At 42.0% G+C, this 16,956-nt stretch overlaps 1 protein-coding gene across 1 annotated transcript in view; it reads left to right on the top strand.

Moving 5' to 3' along the window:
• Positions 1–15,294, top strand: part of TENT4A (terminal nucleotidyltransferase 4A) — a 146,717-nt gene extending 131,423 nt beyond the window's left edge. The window contains exon 13 of the mRNA XM_038393292.2: positions 13,859–15,294. Coding sequence (XP_038249220.1) covers positions 13,859–13,864 — 6 coding nt within the window. The 3' untranslated portion in view covers positions 13,865–15,294. The remainder of the gene's footprint in view (positions 1–13,858) is intronic.
• The last annotated feature ends 1,662 nt before the right edge of the window (positions 15,295–16,956 follow it).

The following is a 16,956-nucleotide window of genomic DNA, read 5'->3' as shown; positions in this document are numbered from 1 at the left end:
TCTCATATGGAGCTCTACTTCTCCCTGCTGCAAGTTCCCTCCCAATAGAGCTATTGTGCAGGACCTAGGTTCCCCAGGGCTGGTTCTTCCAGCCCCAGAATCAGAGGAACATGCACACGCACACATTAACAGAGCGAATCTGAGAGGACCGGGTTAATCAGCACTCCCAAGCTGACCCCTTATATGTTCCTTGACTCAGCAGGCTGGGTCAAACAGCACCTCCAAGTTGTCACTATCATATGTCATGGGAACCGCACTGGAATAGATTATGCCTGAGCAGGCTGGGTCGAGCAGCACTTCCAAGCTGTCACCTCATATGCCCCAGGTTCAGTACATCCCTATCCCCACTTTCACATTACAATTGTTCTGGTAGTAACCCACTTGATGAGCAAACCCCACAAGATTTGTGGGAACTGCAGGGATCTTTAGCTTAGGTGTGAGGAGCGTTGCTGCAGAGTGAATGGGGAAGCCAAAAAACACCCATGCCGGGGGTAGGGAGGGGGGTAGGGAGAGGGAGAAGAGAGAGAGAAGTTACCAGTTTAACCAAGAAAGTTATTCATTGCCAGGTAATAACCATACCAGGGGAGCCTAACAAACAAAAGTTATAATATTAAATCTAACTTAAATTTGATTATAAAAGTCAGGTTTAGAAAACTAAAACTGATCACACAAGTCAGGGTCAGAATGCTATACCTAGAAAGAGAGAGCTGGGTTCTCACCACTCTGCGAAGGTTAAATCGATCAGAGGTCCCAGATGGTGGTGGTAGCTGAGGGTCCGTAGTACTGGAGACAGGCAGATCCCCCAACACAATCAGTCAGGAGAAGATGAAGTCCCAATGGAACTGATAGGTTTCAGAGTAGCAGCCGTGTTAGTCTGTATTCACAGAAAGAAAAGGAACAAATTTATTAGTCTCTAAAGTGCCGCAAGTACTCCCTTTCTTAAAAGAACTGATGCAGATTTTTGATCCAGGCATCAGAGCACTTGAGCGCGGGTATGGATTTTTGTAGGGAAAGAACAGTGGATCAAGGGAGAACACTAGATTTGTTTATGGGTAAACTGATGGTTCAAGGGAGTATACCAAAGTTGTTTTGGTTGTTCAGGCTAGACAATAGGAACTGATCATTCCTGGCTATGGGTGGTGTTCCTTCGAGGGAGCTCACAATGCAATTAGGTAGCTTCAGGATTTTGGATACCAATAAAGTATTTATTACTAGAATCGATCTGATAACTACTGAGCTGGGTGAATGTAGGTGTGAGTTCATTAACACCTGGAGCAGAGATTACCCATCATGCATTGCTTTCCTGCTTTTCTGGTCCCAGAGTTCACTGCAGTTCTTGCCTTGGAATCTCTGTTCTCCATTCTGTATGCTAATAGAGATGCCTCCCTGTCCTATCTTTGATGCAAATGAGGCTAGGGGAGTTTCCTTAATCCTGTCACCCTTGTCTGGAGGGGTTTAGGTATGTCTTCCACTGCCTTTTCATTGCTTTTTGTAAGTCTTTCTTCTGATTGAATTTGGTTCAAGCAGAGGCTGTGTGTGTGTGCATGTGTAGGGCAGAGGTCTTTTGTGAGTCACATAGACTGTGTACTGTGCTCTGGTTCCCCAAAAACAGAGCTGATAGGTAACAAATGCCATGAATTCTGTCTTTAGAGATGCTCAAAATAATTGTTTTTTTATTTAAATATATTTTTAATATTACTCCTGTTCTAAATATACTTCCCAGGTTCAAATAATCCTGAAATGTAACCAATAATTCCATCTAGACTTTGGAGTCTCCTATTTTGAAAGATACCAGATTGTGGAATGGTCTTTTGACTAGCCATAGAGTTTTGTGCACATTCCTGATAAGATGCTATTATATTAAAATAACAAAGAAGTATACAGTAATAATACATTTGCTTTACATGATAACCAAATTCAGCCGTATTCCAAAGAGAGATTTAAAACCTCAAGTAAATGAATAAACTCATTTTGCTTAATAATATACAGTTTAAATAACAGTTAGATCTGGCCCAGCTAGTGGTCTTTATACAATAAAACCTCAGATTTATGAACACCAGAGTTACAAACTGACCAGTCAACCACACACCTCATTTGGAACCAGAAATATGCAATCTGGCAGCAGCAGAGACCCTCTCTCTTCCCCCCCTCCCCCGGACACCTGAAAGTAGGGCTGTTGATTTAATCACAGTTAACTCACACGATTAACTCAAAAAAATTAATCTTGATTAAAAGAATTAATCATGATTAATCAGTTTTAATCGCACTGATAAACAATAGAATAACAATTGAAATTTATCAAATATTTTGGATGTTTTTCTATATTTTCATATATATTGTATTCTGTGCTGTAATTGAAATCAGTGTATATTATTTTTATCACAAATATTTGAACTGTAAAAATTATGAAAAATATAATTTCTTTTGTTTAATTCACCTTATACAAGTACTGTAGGGCAATTTCTTTGTTGTGAAAGTGGAACTGGAAAATGTAGATTTTTTTTTATGTAGCTGCACTCAAAAACAAAACAATGTAAAACTTCAGAGCCTACAAGTCCACTCAGTCCTACTTATTGTTCAGCCAATCACCAAGACAAACAAGCTTGTTTACATTTACAGAAGATAATGCTGCCCTCTTCTTATTTACAATGTCACCAGAAAGTGAGAACAGGCATTTGCATGGCACTTTTGTAGCCAGCATTGCAAGGTATTTGCATGCTAGATATGTTAAACATTCATATGCGCCTTCATGCTTCAGCAGCCATTCCACAGGACATGCTTCCATGCTGATGGCATTTGTTAAAAAAAATAATGCATTAATTACATTTGTGACTGAACTCCTTGGGGGAGAATTGTATGTCCCCTGCTCTGTTTTACCCTCATTCTTCCATATATTTCATGTTATAAAAGTTTCAGATGATGACCTAGCACATGCTGTTTATTTCAAGAACACATTCACTGCAGATTTCTCAAATGCAAAGAAGGTACCAATGTGAGGTTTCTAAAGATAGCCACAGCACTCGACCCAAGGTTTAAGAATCTGAAGTGCCTTCCAAAATCTGAGCGGGACGAGGTGTAGAGCATGCTTTCAGAAGTTTTAAAAGAGTAACACTCCAGTGTGGAAACTACAGAACCTGAACCACCATAAAAGAAAATCAACCTTCTGCTGGTGGCATCTGACTCAGAAAATGAAAATGAACATGCATCATCAGCATGGACACATGTCCCCTAGAATGGTGGTTGAAGCATGAAGGGACATATGAATCTTTAGCGCATCTAGCATGTAAATATCTGTTGTAGCTGGCAATGCGAATGCCTGTTCTCACTTTCAGATGACATTGTAAACAAGAAGCGGGCAGCATTATCTCCTGCAAGTGTAAACAAACTTGTTTGTCTGAGCGATTTACTGGACAAGAAGTAGGACTGAGTGGACTTGCAGGCTCTAAAATTTTACATTGTTTTATTTTTGAATGCAGGTTTTTTTTTAAACATAATTCTACATCTGTAAGTTCAACTTTCATGCTAAAGAGAGTGCACTACGGTAATTGTATTAGGTGAATTGAAAAATACCATTTCTTTTTATTTTTCCCACAGGGCAAATACTTCTAATAAAAAATAAATATAAAGTGAGCGCTATAACTTTGTATTCTATTTTGTAAATGAAATCAATATATTTGAAAATGTAGAAACATCCAAAAATATTTAAATATATATTATTCTATTATTGTTTAACAGTGCGATTAATTGTGCTATTACTTTTTTAAAATCACGTTATTACTTTTTTTAATGGCGCAACAGCTCTAAAAAAAAAGCAAATACGGTACAATACTGTGTTAAGCATAAACTACTATAAACTAAAGGGAAAGCAGCATTTTTCTTCTGCATGGTAAAATTTCAAAGCTGTATTAAGTCAATGTTCAATTGTAAACTTTTGAAAGAACAACTGTAACATTTTGTTCAGCATTCTGAACATTTCAGAGTTATGAACAACTTCCGTTCCTGAGGTGTTTGTAACTCTGAGGTTCAACAGTAATAGTTGATTGCATATTCAGTTGTCTATATGTGGTAGACTGAAGTGTAGTTGACCAGTCCATTTTATAATGCACATATATTTTCTTATTTGGACACCTGGTGATTTTGTCACTGTGCACTGATATCTTCTGGTAGCTCCCATCTGTGGAATGCACCAAGGCCTGGTCTACAGTACGCGGTTATTTCGGAATTAGCCAAGTTACCTTGAAAGAAAACTGATTCCGTCCACATGACCAAACCAGTTTTTTCATATTAAAGGGCTCTTTACGCTGATTTCTGTACTGTACCTTGGCAAGTGGAGTAGTGCTAAAATCGAGATTGCAGTTCTGGGTTACAGGTACTGTGGATGTAATTCAACGATATTGGCCTCCAGGAGCTATCCCAGGATGCTCCCTTGTGACCGCTCTGGTCAACCCTCTGAACTCCGATGCACTAGCCAGGTAGGCAGAAAAAGCCCCGGGAACTTTTGAATTTCCTGTTTGGTCACCATCAGCACAGGTGACCATCAGCACAGTCCACCATCACAGGTGACCATGCAGAGTCCACCATTACAGGCAACCATGCAGTCCCAGTTTCGCAGACAAGCTCCAGCATGGTTCAAACGGGAGGTACTGGATCTCATCACATGTTGGGGAGATGAATCTGTTATGGCAGAACTATGTTCCAAAAAAAGAAACACAAATACATACGCTAAAGTCTCCAGGGCCATGATGGAAAGAGGCTACTCCAGGGACACAGAGCAGTGTCATACAAAAATCAGAGAGCTCAGGCAAGCATATTAAAAAGCCAGGGAGGCAAACAGGCACTCTGGGTCACAGCTTCATACAGGCCACTTCTACCATGAGCTGCATGCAATTATGGGGGGTGATGCCACCACTACCCCACCACTGTCCATGGACACCTGCAAGGGGAGAATAGCACGGAGTGAGGATGATGAGTTTTTGGAGGACCAAGAGGAGGAGAAGGAGGCAGACAGTGCACAGGTGGCAAGTGGGGAATCTGTTTTCCCCCCTAGCCAGGAACTATTCTTAACACTGGAGCCAATAGCCTCCCCCCACTCCCAAGGCATGCTCCCAGACCATGACCCTGGAGAAGGCACTTCTGGTGAGTGAGATCTTGATTGGAGCCATGTGGTGGGAAGTGGGGGGAAATCCAGCCGCACTGGACTGTTTGCATTTAGTTTAAAGGGCTCATCCCTGCTCAGAGCCTCATCGGAGCCCTGTGGGGGGTGTGTGTGTGTGTGTAGCGGGGGAGGGTGTTGTGTGAAGCAATCATCCCAGAGAGCCCACAGACTGCCTGCAAGCTGAATTCTGTTGCCTGGCCGCATGTGATGGCTTACTCACACCAAAGTGGCAGGCACTTCAGTATAAGGGGCAAAATGAGACCTTGTACAGAAAGAACATGTGCTGTGTGCTATGAATTGCCTGTTTCACTGAGAAAGAGTGTTCCTTTTGTTCTCTAAAATGTATCTTTTAAAATACTACCCTCCCTTTTTCTCCTCCCGCAGCAGGTGCAAATGTTTCAATGCAGCCCCTATCTACTCCATGCCAGAGGCTGGTCCAGATTAGAAGGCGGAAAAAACGAACTTGGGACGACATGTTTGCTGAGCTCATGCAGTCCTCCTACACTGATAGGGCCCTGTTGAATCAGTGGAGGCAAACAATTGCGGAGTCGTGTAAACCGTTACATGAATATAAAGAGAGGAGGGATGTGCATGATGAGAGCAGGCAGGATGCTATGGTCAAGCTCATGGGGGAGCAAACTGACATGCTCCGCTGTATGGTGGATCTAATGTGGGAAGGCAGCAAGGTCACAGACTGCCGCTGCAGCCCCTGAATAACCGCCCTCCCTCCTCCCCAAGTTCCATAGCCTCCTCACCCAGATGCCCTAGAACACAGAGAAAGAGGCTACGGGGACCCACACAGTCAACCCCAGAGGATTGCACAAACATCAGAAAGCTGATATATCCTAAATTTTGATTTGGTTTCTGGACTTGTCCTTCCCTCCTCCATCCCCCCAACCAATACTTCCCCCTCCCCCCCGTCTAGCTTCTGATTTTTCTCAATGTTTTGTGCAACAAATAATAAAGAACAGTTTTTAAAGAATTGTGACTTTATTTCCTTTCATATATATATATATGGGGCGGGTAACTTTAAGAGAAACAAACACAACTGTCACACCGTACTCTGGTCAGTCATGAAATTGGCTTTCAAAGTTTCTCTGATGTGCAGCATGCCCTCTTGCACTCTTCTAATGGTCCTGTTGTCTTGCTGTGTGAAACTGGCCGCCAGCTGAGTTGCCTCAACCTCCCACCCTCCCATAAATGTCTCCCCCTTACTCTCTCACAGATATTGTGGAGCACACAACAAGCAGCAATTACAATTGGAATATTGGTTGTGCAGAGATCTAACAGAATCAGTAAACTGTGCCAGCGTGCTTTCAAATGTCCAAAAGCACATTCTACCACCCTTCTGCACTTGCTCAGCCTATAGGTGAACTGCTCCTTACTACTGTCCACGGTGATTGTGTACGGCTTCATGAGCCATGGCATTAAGGGGTAGGCTGGTGCCCCTAGGATAACTATAGGCATTTCAACATCCCCAATGATAATTTTCTGGTCTGGGACATAAGTTCCTTCCTGCAGCTGTTCAAACAGACCAGAGTTCCTGAAGATGCCAGCGTCATGCACCTTTCCCAGCCATCCCACGCTGATGTCGGTGAAACGTCCCTTCTGATCCATCAGTGCTTGCAGCACTATGGAAAAGTACACCTTGCGGTTTCTGTACTGGCCGCTCCAGTGTTCCGGGGCCAACATAGGGATATGCATTCTGTCTATCACCTCACCGCAGTTAGGGAACCCCAGCACATTAAAGCCATCCACAATGGCCTGCTTTCCCAAATTTCCCAAAGTCACTGCCCTTGATAGCAGCTGGTGAATGATTGCATTGGCTACTTGCAGCACAGCAACCCCCACAGTAGATTTGCCCACTCCAAACTGATTCCTGACTGACCAGTACCTGTCGGGCATTGCAAGCTTCCACAGGGCTATGGCCACTGGCTTCTCAACTGTGAGGGCTGCTCTCATTTTGGTGTCTTTGTGCTTCAGAGCAGGGGACAGCAAGTCACAAAGTTCCATGAAAGTGGTCCTATGCATACAAAAGTTTCTCAGCCACTAGGAATCATCCTATACCTGCAACACTATGTGGTCCCACCAATCTGTGCTTGTCTCCCGGGGCCAGAATCAGTATTCCACAGTATGAACCTGGCCCAACACCACCATGATCTCCCAATTGCGGCATGCCGTGCTTCTAGGGACGTTTGTGTCCATGTCTCATTACTATTGTAATCGCGCTGTTGTCGCTTCCTTACCCGGTTTTGCAGGTACTGCACATGCTGCTGGATAATGCGCAAGGTATTTACAATGGTCAAAACTGCAGCGGAGATCTGATCAGGCTCCATGGCTATGGCACCTGCATAGGTAATCCTGGAAAAAGGGCGCGAAACGTAGGAGACCAGAGTGGCAGCGAAAGCTGTGCTGTTTGGTTCAAAGTAGCCAAACAAAAGCAGGAAATGGTTGTCTTCTGTAGCTTTCACGGAGGTGGGTGCCCAGGACAGACAACATGGAGAAGCTCGGAAGTGTTTCAATAGCAGGAGAGCAGAGTTGGCGGCGGAAGCTGTGCTGCTCGGTTCACAATGGCCGAGCAGAGTTGGCAGTGTAAGTGTTCGATGAGGGAGAGAGAGAGAGTAGATAGTAGAGATTACATAGGAAGATGAGAGGAAAAGAGAGGTGGATTCATAGTAGCAGGAGAGCAGCGGTGCACCCTCTGCTGAAAGCAGTATGGTGTCTGCACGCCAAAAAGACACGAAACGATTGTCTGACATAGCTTTCTGACGACACACACCCAGAAACACCCGTGAGAATGTTTTTGCCCTATCATGCACTGGGAGCTTAACCCAGAATTCCAATGGGCGGCGGGGACTGCGGGAACTGTGGGATAGCTACTCATAGTGCACCACTCCGACATTCAATGCTAGCCTTGGTACTGTGGTCGCACTCCACTGAATTCATGCTCCTTAGTGGGGACACAGAAGACCGAATGTATAAAATAGCTTCCGAATATTTGAATAGAATAATTTCGAAATAATTTCGTACTGTAGATGTACCCTAAGTTAAAGGTGCATTCCACAGACTGGAAATCCCAGAAGTCATCAGTGTACTTAAGCAGTTGGATAACATGATAATAAAACACTTTTGCTTTTTAAATTTCTCTTGTTTTTAGTAACCTATTTTATACACAGATGAACTTCATTTATTTACAAACTTAATGAAGTTAAAATGTAATAGGGGCCAAATCATCTTTAGCATAAGATATGCTTTTGCTGTTGTTTTTCCCAATTTTAAATGCTTTTCCAGTTTTTGTGTAGCCATTTATTTTTACTTCCTTAACATGTTACTAGTTTTCATAATAAATATAGCACTTGACTGTTAAAACAGTCATTCACAATCTTCTTTCAAAAGATGTATTGCTCCCCCCCCACTAAGTACTCTGTTTTAGCAAGGAAGATAGCAACAGAATTTTTATCCAAGCTTTTTAGAGTTAATTTACTTGAGCTTGGAGACAAAGGTAGGAACCTGTTTAGATCTGTTCAGTTAACTTTAAACTTTTGTAACATAACCAGACATAATATATATTGTTATTTTAAAGATTTTGGTTATAACATACTTATAACTATATTTTAACATTTGATAAAGGCAAAACCAAGTTTATAAATAACTAAAAAAAGTTACTAGCTTATCAATATTACCTTTGCACTAATGTTGAGGGTTTTCCCATAAAGTTTTTTCCTTTGAACAAAAAGCATTTTATTAAATCAAAGGAAAAAAATATTTTCATTTGTGTTATTTATTAAAGCAGAAATATATGTATGTATATTTATAACAGATGTTTTCGAACTGTGCAAGCAAATTAAATTTGGTGTTATGATTGTTATGATCGAACCATAAGAAAATATTGTGATACCATTTATGTTAAGAAAGGATTTTTTTATAATTGAATGTAAAATTAGCTTTTGTTGGAACAAAATTAAACCAAAAATTAGGCGTGTCACATAACATGCGACAACATAGGACAAAACATATAGGAAAAACTTACAATCAAAGATGAATGGTACCAAAATTATATTATATTGTAACAAAAGGCAACAAGAGTTTAAAGTTATTAAGGAAATGCATTTTAGAAAACAAAAGTTAAAAAAAAAAAATATTTAATTAGGCATGTTATTTGTTACTGTTTTATTTAAAATGTTTAATAAGAACTGATAAAATTGCTAAGTTATTGGCCCACTTTATTGTATGTATTTAATTAACTTAAGTCACTTTACATTACTTTTTATTACATTTACCTTAAGAATAGGGCTCTCGATTAATCGCAGTTAACTCATGCGATTAACTCAAAAAAATTAACCGTGATTAATCACAGTTTTAATCGCACTGTTAAACGATAGAATACCAATTGAAATTTATTAAATATTTTGGATTTTTTCTACACTTTCAAATATATTGATTTCAATTAATAATTGAAAATTGATTTCAATTAAAACACAGAATACAAAGTATACGGTGCTCACCTTATATTATTTTTATTACAAATATTTGCACTGTAAAAATGATAAAAGAAATAGTATTTTTCTATTCACCTCATACAAGTACTGTAGTGCAATCTCTTCATTGTGTAAGTGTAACTTACAAATGCAGATTGATGAGGTGTGGACCATGGACAAAAAGCATGGATAAGGTGTGGAGCATGCTTTCAAAAGTTTTAAAAGAGTAACACTCCAATATGGAAACTATAGCACCCGAACCACCAAAAAAGAAAATCAACCTTCTGCTGGTGGTATCTGACTCAGGTGATAAGAATGAGCATGCATCAATTTGCACTGCTTTGGATCATTATTGAGGAGAACCCATCATCAGCATGGAAAAGCATGTGCTCTGGGGTGATTGAAGATGTCTGTGTGCAGTGGGAGACTTAGATTGGTATGTAGCTTTTCCACCACTCTAGCTGTAGACTCTCTGTGATGAATGTGTGGAGGGCCTATGTTGCTTAGAACTGATAGCCATTGAATAGGAGTGGGGTACAGGATGCCTGTGATGATGTGCATGCAGGGCTGGCCTTACTGTGAGAGGAACTGAGGTGGCCGTCTCAGATGCCAGACTGTGGGGGCGCGCCACTAGGACCCAGAGCGTAGAAAATTGTGTCTGCTGCTGGTGCATATGTATTCTCTCTGCTCTAGATGCACAGAGATGGTGGAGTGCTGTGCTCAAGGAAGGAGGGCACAAGAGACATAACAGGCAGGCAAGAGAAAAGGTGAGGGGGAATAACAGGAAGCAGCAGGAGCTGCAGAGAGAGAGGAGAAGGAGCCTCTTATGTATTTCTCTAGCACCCCCAGGAGCCTGGACTGATTAACATCAGCTTCTCAGTGAGCTTCCTGTTTCCAGCTGCTTCTCTGAACTCACTTGAGGAGAACAGGCAGTCAACTGAAGTACTAGGAGCCAGTTAGGCCCTTAAGACACTGATATCTTCCTTCACTCAGGCCCTGCTACCAGCCTGCTGATTTGTCCCCTTCAACTGAGTGTTGAGAGCCGCTATAGCTGGCACAGAACAGCAGTCATGAGTGAAAGAAGAAAACACTCCTCTGGGGCTGCATTCAGAAAAAGAAAGAAAGCAAAGGAAGCTTTTGTAACTAAGCACGAAGGAGCTCTCCTGAGATACAGAGACACAAATGTCCACGGTGAGCCTTCCGGCCTCAGTGAGGATGTGAGTGGTGAGGAGATGCTTGGTCTTCCAGTTAATCATCCATATCTGCAGCATCCATATCTCCATCTCAGATGGATGTAATCATGCACATTCCTGAAGAAAAGTGTAGATCAGAGAAGAGTGTGGTGGAGGCACAAGAAACAGCTGCTGTTGAGTTTAGTTCCTTAAGTCTAGATGCTCCAGGACTGTGGACCCACTTTAGCAATAGCCTGTGGCACTTCCTTCTACTGCATGGGCCACAGCAAGTGAAAAACTTCATGTTCCCCAAAGACAATGAAAATAGAAGTTTCCATCCCACACATTACTGGCGTGAAATCCCCAATGGTGACAAAGTGGAGAGGCCATGGCTTATGTACTCAAAAACCCAGAATGCTGCATACTGTTTCTGTTGCAAACTCTTCCAGTCTAATGTTCCAGCCACATTGGGTTCTACAGAAACAAAGGACTGGAAAAATCTGGCTAGAAATCTGGCATGCCATGAGAAGGCAGCAAATCACCAGAGAGCATTCCATAGGTGGAAAGAGCTTGAGATGAGACTAAGGTTAAAGGCCACCATAGAAGATCAACATCAAGAGAAGATTGCATCAGAGTCTCTTTACTGTCAAAATGTTCAGAAAAGGCTCATTGCCATTGTGAGAATGCTTGCTACACAAAACCTAGCACTGCATGGCACTTCAGATCAGCTGCATGTGCCAAACAATGGAAACTTCCTTAAAATTGTGGAGCTGATGGCTGAGTTCGATGCTGTACTCCAGGAGCACCTAAGAAGCGTCACCACCCAAGAAATGTACACACACCACTTTCTTGGAATAACAATTAAAAATGAGAGCATACAGTTACTGGCAACAAAAGTCAAACAGAAGATTGTGGCAGATCTGAAGTCAGCAACGTATTACTCTGTTATTCTGGACTGCACACCTGACATCAGCAATACGGAACAAATTACTTTAATGGTGTGTTTTGTAACAACAACAGAACCTAGTGAAACTGTCCCTGCAATGATGACTGTCAGAGAACATTTTCTAGAATTTATTGACACTGATGATACTACAGGAGCTGGTATGACAAATGTGCTTCTTAAAAAGCTGGAAGATACGGGAATTGTGATAGCTGACATGAGAGATCAGCACTACGATAATCGTGCCAACGCGAGAGGAAAGAACAGAGAAGTGCAGACATGGATCTGAGAGTTAAACCCTTGAGCTTTTTTTGTCCCATGCAGTTCTCATTCATTGAACTTGGTGGTCAGTGATGCAGTATCAGCTTCTAGTGAGGCTGCTGAATTTTTTAATGTAATTCAAAGCATCTATGTATTTTTCTCTGCATCAACTCATTGATGGCAAATTTTGAAGCAACATCTGTGAACATCCTTTCTAACACTGAAACCACTGAGTGCCACATGATGGGAAAGTCGAGTGGAGGTGATAAAGCCTATCAAACACCGAATTGGGAAGATAGATGATGCCATAGTTGCCATTATGGAGGATAATGCTATGACAGGAATTGTTCATGGGAGAACAGTGGCAGAAGGAAATGGAATCATCAGACACATATCATAACTTCAGATTTCTGTGTGGCTTAGTGTTGTGGCATGACATACTGTTTGAAGTAAATGTTGTAAGCAAGAGACTCCAAGGTGTTGACCTTATACCTGGAGCAATCAACAGGACAAAGCAAAGTCATTCCCACAGTCTTTCTGGTCAGACGAGGGATTTCAAAACGTTCTGAAGAGTGCACAGAAACTGTCACACTGAAGCTATTTTCCCACCCATTCAAGAATACAAGAGTCACTGAAGAAGAAGACATTTTGATTTTGAGGTATGAGATAATCCCATAAGAGACCCCCAAACAATTCAAAGTTGAATTCTTTAACCAGGTGCTAGATTGTGCAATACAGTCAGTTGAAGAATGTTTCATGCAGCTCAAGGAACACAGCAGTATATTTGGGATGTTGTATGATATTCCAAAACTCTTCACTGTACCTGAAGAAGACCTACACCAGCAATGCAGGGCACTAGAGACAGTGTTGACACATGATGACATGGGTGATATTGATGTGAGTGATTTAGGTGATAAACTGAAAGCCCTTTCAAGATACATTTCAGCAGGATCAATTCCAAAGGCTGTTCTGGAATATATGTGCACAAATAAGATGACCACCCTCTTTCCAAATTCTTTTGTTGCTCTGCGCATTCTTCTAACACTTCCTGTAACAGTTGCCAGTGGAGAACGCAGCATCTCCAAGCTGAAGTTAATAAAAACATATGTATGCTCCACAATGGCACAGGAGAGGTTGGTCGGCCTTGCAACTATCTCAGTAGAGCATGAGCTGGCCCAGACTGTGGACTTTCAGGAAGCAGTTCAAATCTTTGCAACCAAGAAGGCACAGAAAGCACCACTTTGATTATTCAAACAGATAAAAATGCCAGTGTTTACTATGCAGACAAGAAAAGTTACATTTGCTGTTCAGGCGTTTGAAAGTTAAGTGTTACTTAAAATATTTGAACAAGGCATTTTAACTTGTTAGTTCTCCTTTATTGGGGTAGGTAGCAGAGCAGTACCATGAGAGGAGCAGAACAGGAAGAAGGCAGAATTGAGACCTTTCAAAGTTTTAGCCCAAGCGAGGGGGTATGGGGGCGTCATTTGAGCTTCCCGCCTCAGGTGCCAAAATGTTGTGGGCCAGCCCTGTGTGCATGCTTGAATTCAATTTGACGTCAACCAATTTAGTGTGAGGTGAATGACACCACATGGGCACATGAGGAATAGAACAGTGCTAGGGCTGATGTGCAGTATGTCTGTGTGCCTGCGCCCTACGTCAAACCAGCTAATTTGCTGATTAGATTATTCCTGGTCCTGACTTTGGCAGCATTTTTAGATGGTTGTGGTAAATCAAAGAGTGGTCCAATGTAATATCAAGGTAAACTGGTTTTGCAGGGAGAGGTGCAGGCACAGGTACAGTCAGGGTCAGTTTACCATTGTTGCTATAATAATGAAATTTCTTTCCACAGGTCTAACAGTGCACAAGCACTAAAACCCTTCAGAGAGGGTAAGAGAGAGAGAGAGCTACAAGTGCGAAAGCCAGAGAGATCAGAGACCATCAGCAAAGCCCAGGAGCCTCTGGAGAAAGTTCACACGCCTTGCAGCCACACCTGCTCCAGCAGCAGAGAGTGAATTTTGTGTGTGTCATGTTTAGGGCTGGACTGTGAACCCCTCACTCCTGTTGGGGAGTAGTTACTCACACAAATAGTCCCATTGACTTCAGTGGAACTAACTCAGTCAGTGCTCAGCTGGGTGAGGGCGGGCTTCACCAACCAGCCCTTTGTCTGTCAGTAATTTGGGGCAGGGACATACCATATCTGTGTGCTCAGTAAAGAGCTGTGTATATTTATGGTGCTACATCAGGGTCAGATTCTGTCAACCTCCCTCAGGCTGAGGAATCCCTTACTCTGCAAGAAGGGCCACTGGAATAAAAGGGGCTGCTTGCAGAGTAAGGTACTAAGAGTGAGGAAAAAGGATGAAACATGGCCCTATTTCATTTCTAATACCTCCCCTCCAACGTCCCAAATCCCTCACTTCCAGTCCTTGAAAAGAAAACAAAGGTCTGATTTGCTGCCTCAACTTAGCGTCCGTATTGTGTGAGATAACAAGAAATCTCATGCTTCAGGCTTTCAGCTGATCATGAGCACAGGAAGGACTTCTTCCTCATCCATTCATAACTGGCCAGGAGTGTAATAGTTGTTGCCAACTTGCTATTATAACATACAAAAAGATATTGAAGCCTTTTTTAAAGAAACAGTAAACACTCTACTTAGCTTCTTGTTGAGAACTGTACAAAAGTATGTTGCAGGCTTGTCTGCCTGGCTCCAAATGCAAGCAACCTGCTTCTGTTGATTAGGCTCACAACATAATGATTCCCTTCATACAACATGATAGGTAACTTTGGTTTCTACTCCAAAGTTCCTACTATCGTTATAAGGGGGATTATGGGATTTTCCCTCCTTCCTTGGAAACATCAGATATTTGCCACAGATGGAGACAGAAGGGCAGACTAGATGCACCAAAGACCTGATGTGGTGCAGCAAATCCTGTGGTCCTAAGTGCTTTGCAATATGACTCTTGCTCATGTGTTCAAGGTTAAACTGATCATCAGATTTGGGGTTGGGAAGAAATTTCCCTCCAGGTCAGATTGGCCTGCAGGTCATGCAGAATCATTGGGGTTTTGTTATTTTTTTTGCCTTCCTCTGAAGCACTGAGCAGGGTTCATTTGCTTGGATCATCTGGGCCTGTCTCACACAGCTATTTCCTGTCATTGCAGGGGCCTCCGACATTGGGGACACATTGGTCCTTCCTGTTTCTATCTGTGCCTGAAAGCAATGTAGTGTCCTGGAGACTCCAGATTTTACAGAATAATAGGCCTGATCTGAATTTTGTATTGATGAGTTTGGATCAATAAAATTCATTTGGAAAAACTACTAAATGAGTTGTATTTAATTTATAGTCATCTCTTTGTGATGTAAACACATTTTCTCAGATACTGTCACCCCAGAGTTTGCAGCCAGAGTTCAAATGTCCTTTGTTCTTTTAGTGACCATCCCTCAAAGGCACTTAGTTCTTATGAACTAAAGGAACAAAATGAATCATTTGATGAAAGTACAGAGAAGTTTCACACTGAGACCATTGGGACAATAAAGAATAACTTCTGAAGTCTTCATGGAGCACCTGGTGAAGTACTTTAAGTGTGAATATAAACTAAATGTTGCCCAGCTGGCCATGTGACACTGAAGTGACATGCTTTTCCTTGATCTGAAAGATTATGGATCTGGGAAGGCATTTCAGGGTAAAAAGTGGGTTTGAAAGGTCACTTCCCTTTTAATGTAGCCTGCTGTTCTGGGGTGAAAAACGAAGCTTGTTTAAATAACACAGTAGAAACAGGTTTCAGAGTAGCAGCTGTGTTAGTCTGTATTCGCAAACAAGAAAAGGAGTACTTGTGGCACCTTAGAGACTAACAAATTTATTAGAGCATAAGCTTTCGTGAGCTACAGCTCACTTTGTAGCTCACGAAAGCTTATGCTCTAATAAATTTGTTAGTCTCTAAGGTGCCACAAGTACTCCTTTTCTTTTTACAGTAGAAACAGGCATCTTTCAAATCCACAGAACAAAGAAAGTCACCTAGGAATAGAGAAAGGAGAATGGATCTGGTTTTCTCCAGACAGAATCATGACATTGCAGATCTCCTTGTTGAGGAGGTGCATATCAAGAATGTTCTGGAACCCCTCATTTGTTTCCAAATCATGAAAAGCTGGGAGTAAAATCTCAGATCTTCCTTCTATGGAGGGACAGCAGCAATGGCTCTTTTGTCGAGGCAGCCTGATGGAAGGCTGGTGACTGGGGGAGAATTGGAATGAAAACTTATAGAGCATCATCACCCATGCTCTGGTATTGTACTTCTCATGCAGACTCATTTTCATCTTTCTGTATGGACAGCCAACAAAACTTCCTTCTTTGACTCAAATGAGTTTTGGCTCAGAATTGGTAGTGCCTGGAAGTATTTCCTGTTGCCTTAACCATACTGTGACCTATTGGCCCCTTTGTACCAACTGGCAGAGGGTAAAGGGTTTTACAGGATCCCCTGGGTCAGATATATCCATAAGTTCCCCGAAGGGTGGCATGTGAGATCTCTACCAAGAGCCAGTAGCCTGCTCATCATCATAGCCATTGGAACATGAGGGTAAAGATAGTAATTGAGGAGTTGTGGATCTAAACTGATAATTATGTTCTTATGAATTTGGGATAAAGAGAGGTTATGAGGAGGTAATGTACCTCAGGATGTGTTCCTTTCAGGTAGGAGATGACTGACACTAGTCTCTCTGTCTGGCAACAGTAGTATTGTGTACTGTCACAAAGAAGGACTATTTGCAGACTGAGCCAGGTACCAGAAAGTCTGCAAAAGACGACAAGAGAAAATCTACAGGGAAAACCAATTAGTTGGATGGTGTCCTGTTTATGGCTAAAATCAAAGTATTAGCCTTGTAGGTCACTGAGGAGACAACTGAAAGCATAGGTTGTCTTTTGAAAAAGGGGTCAAAGCCAGCCTGGCTACAAAGCA

Source organism: Dermochelys coriacea, chromosome 2 (genome assembly GCF_009764565.3).
Source record: "Dermochelys coriacea isolate rDerCor1 chromosome 2, rDerCor1.pri.v4, whole genome shotgun sequence".
In the NCBI taxonomy this organism is placed as follows: Eukaryota; Metazoa; Chordata; order Testudines; family Dermochelyidae; genus Dermochelys; species Dermochelys coriacea.
The sequence above is the reverse complement of the archived record's forward strand: the minus strand, read 5'-3'. Positions and strand labels throughout refer to the sequence as shown.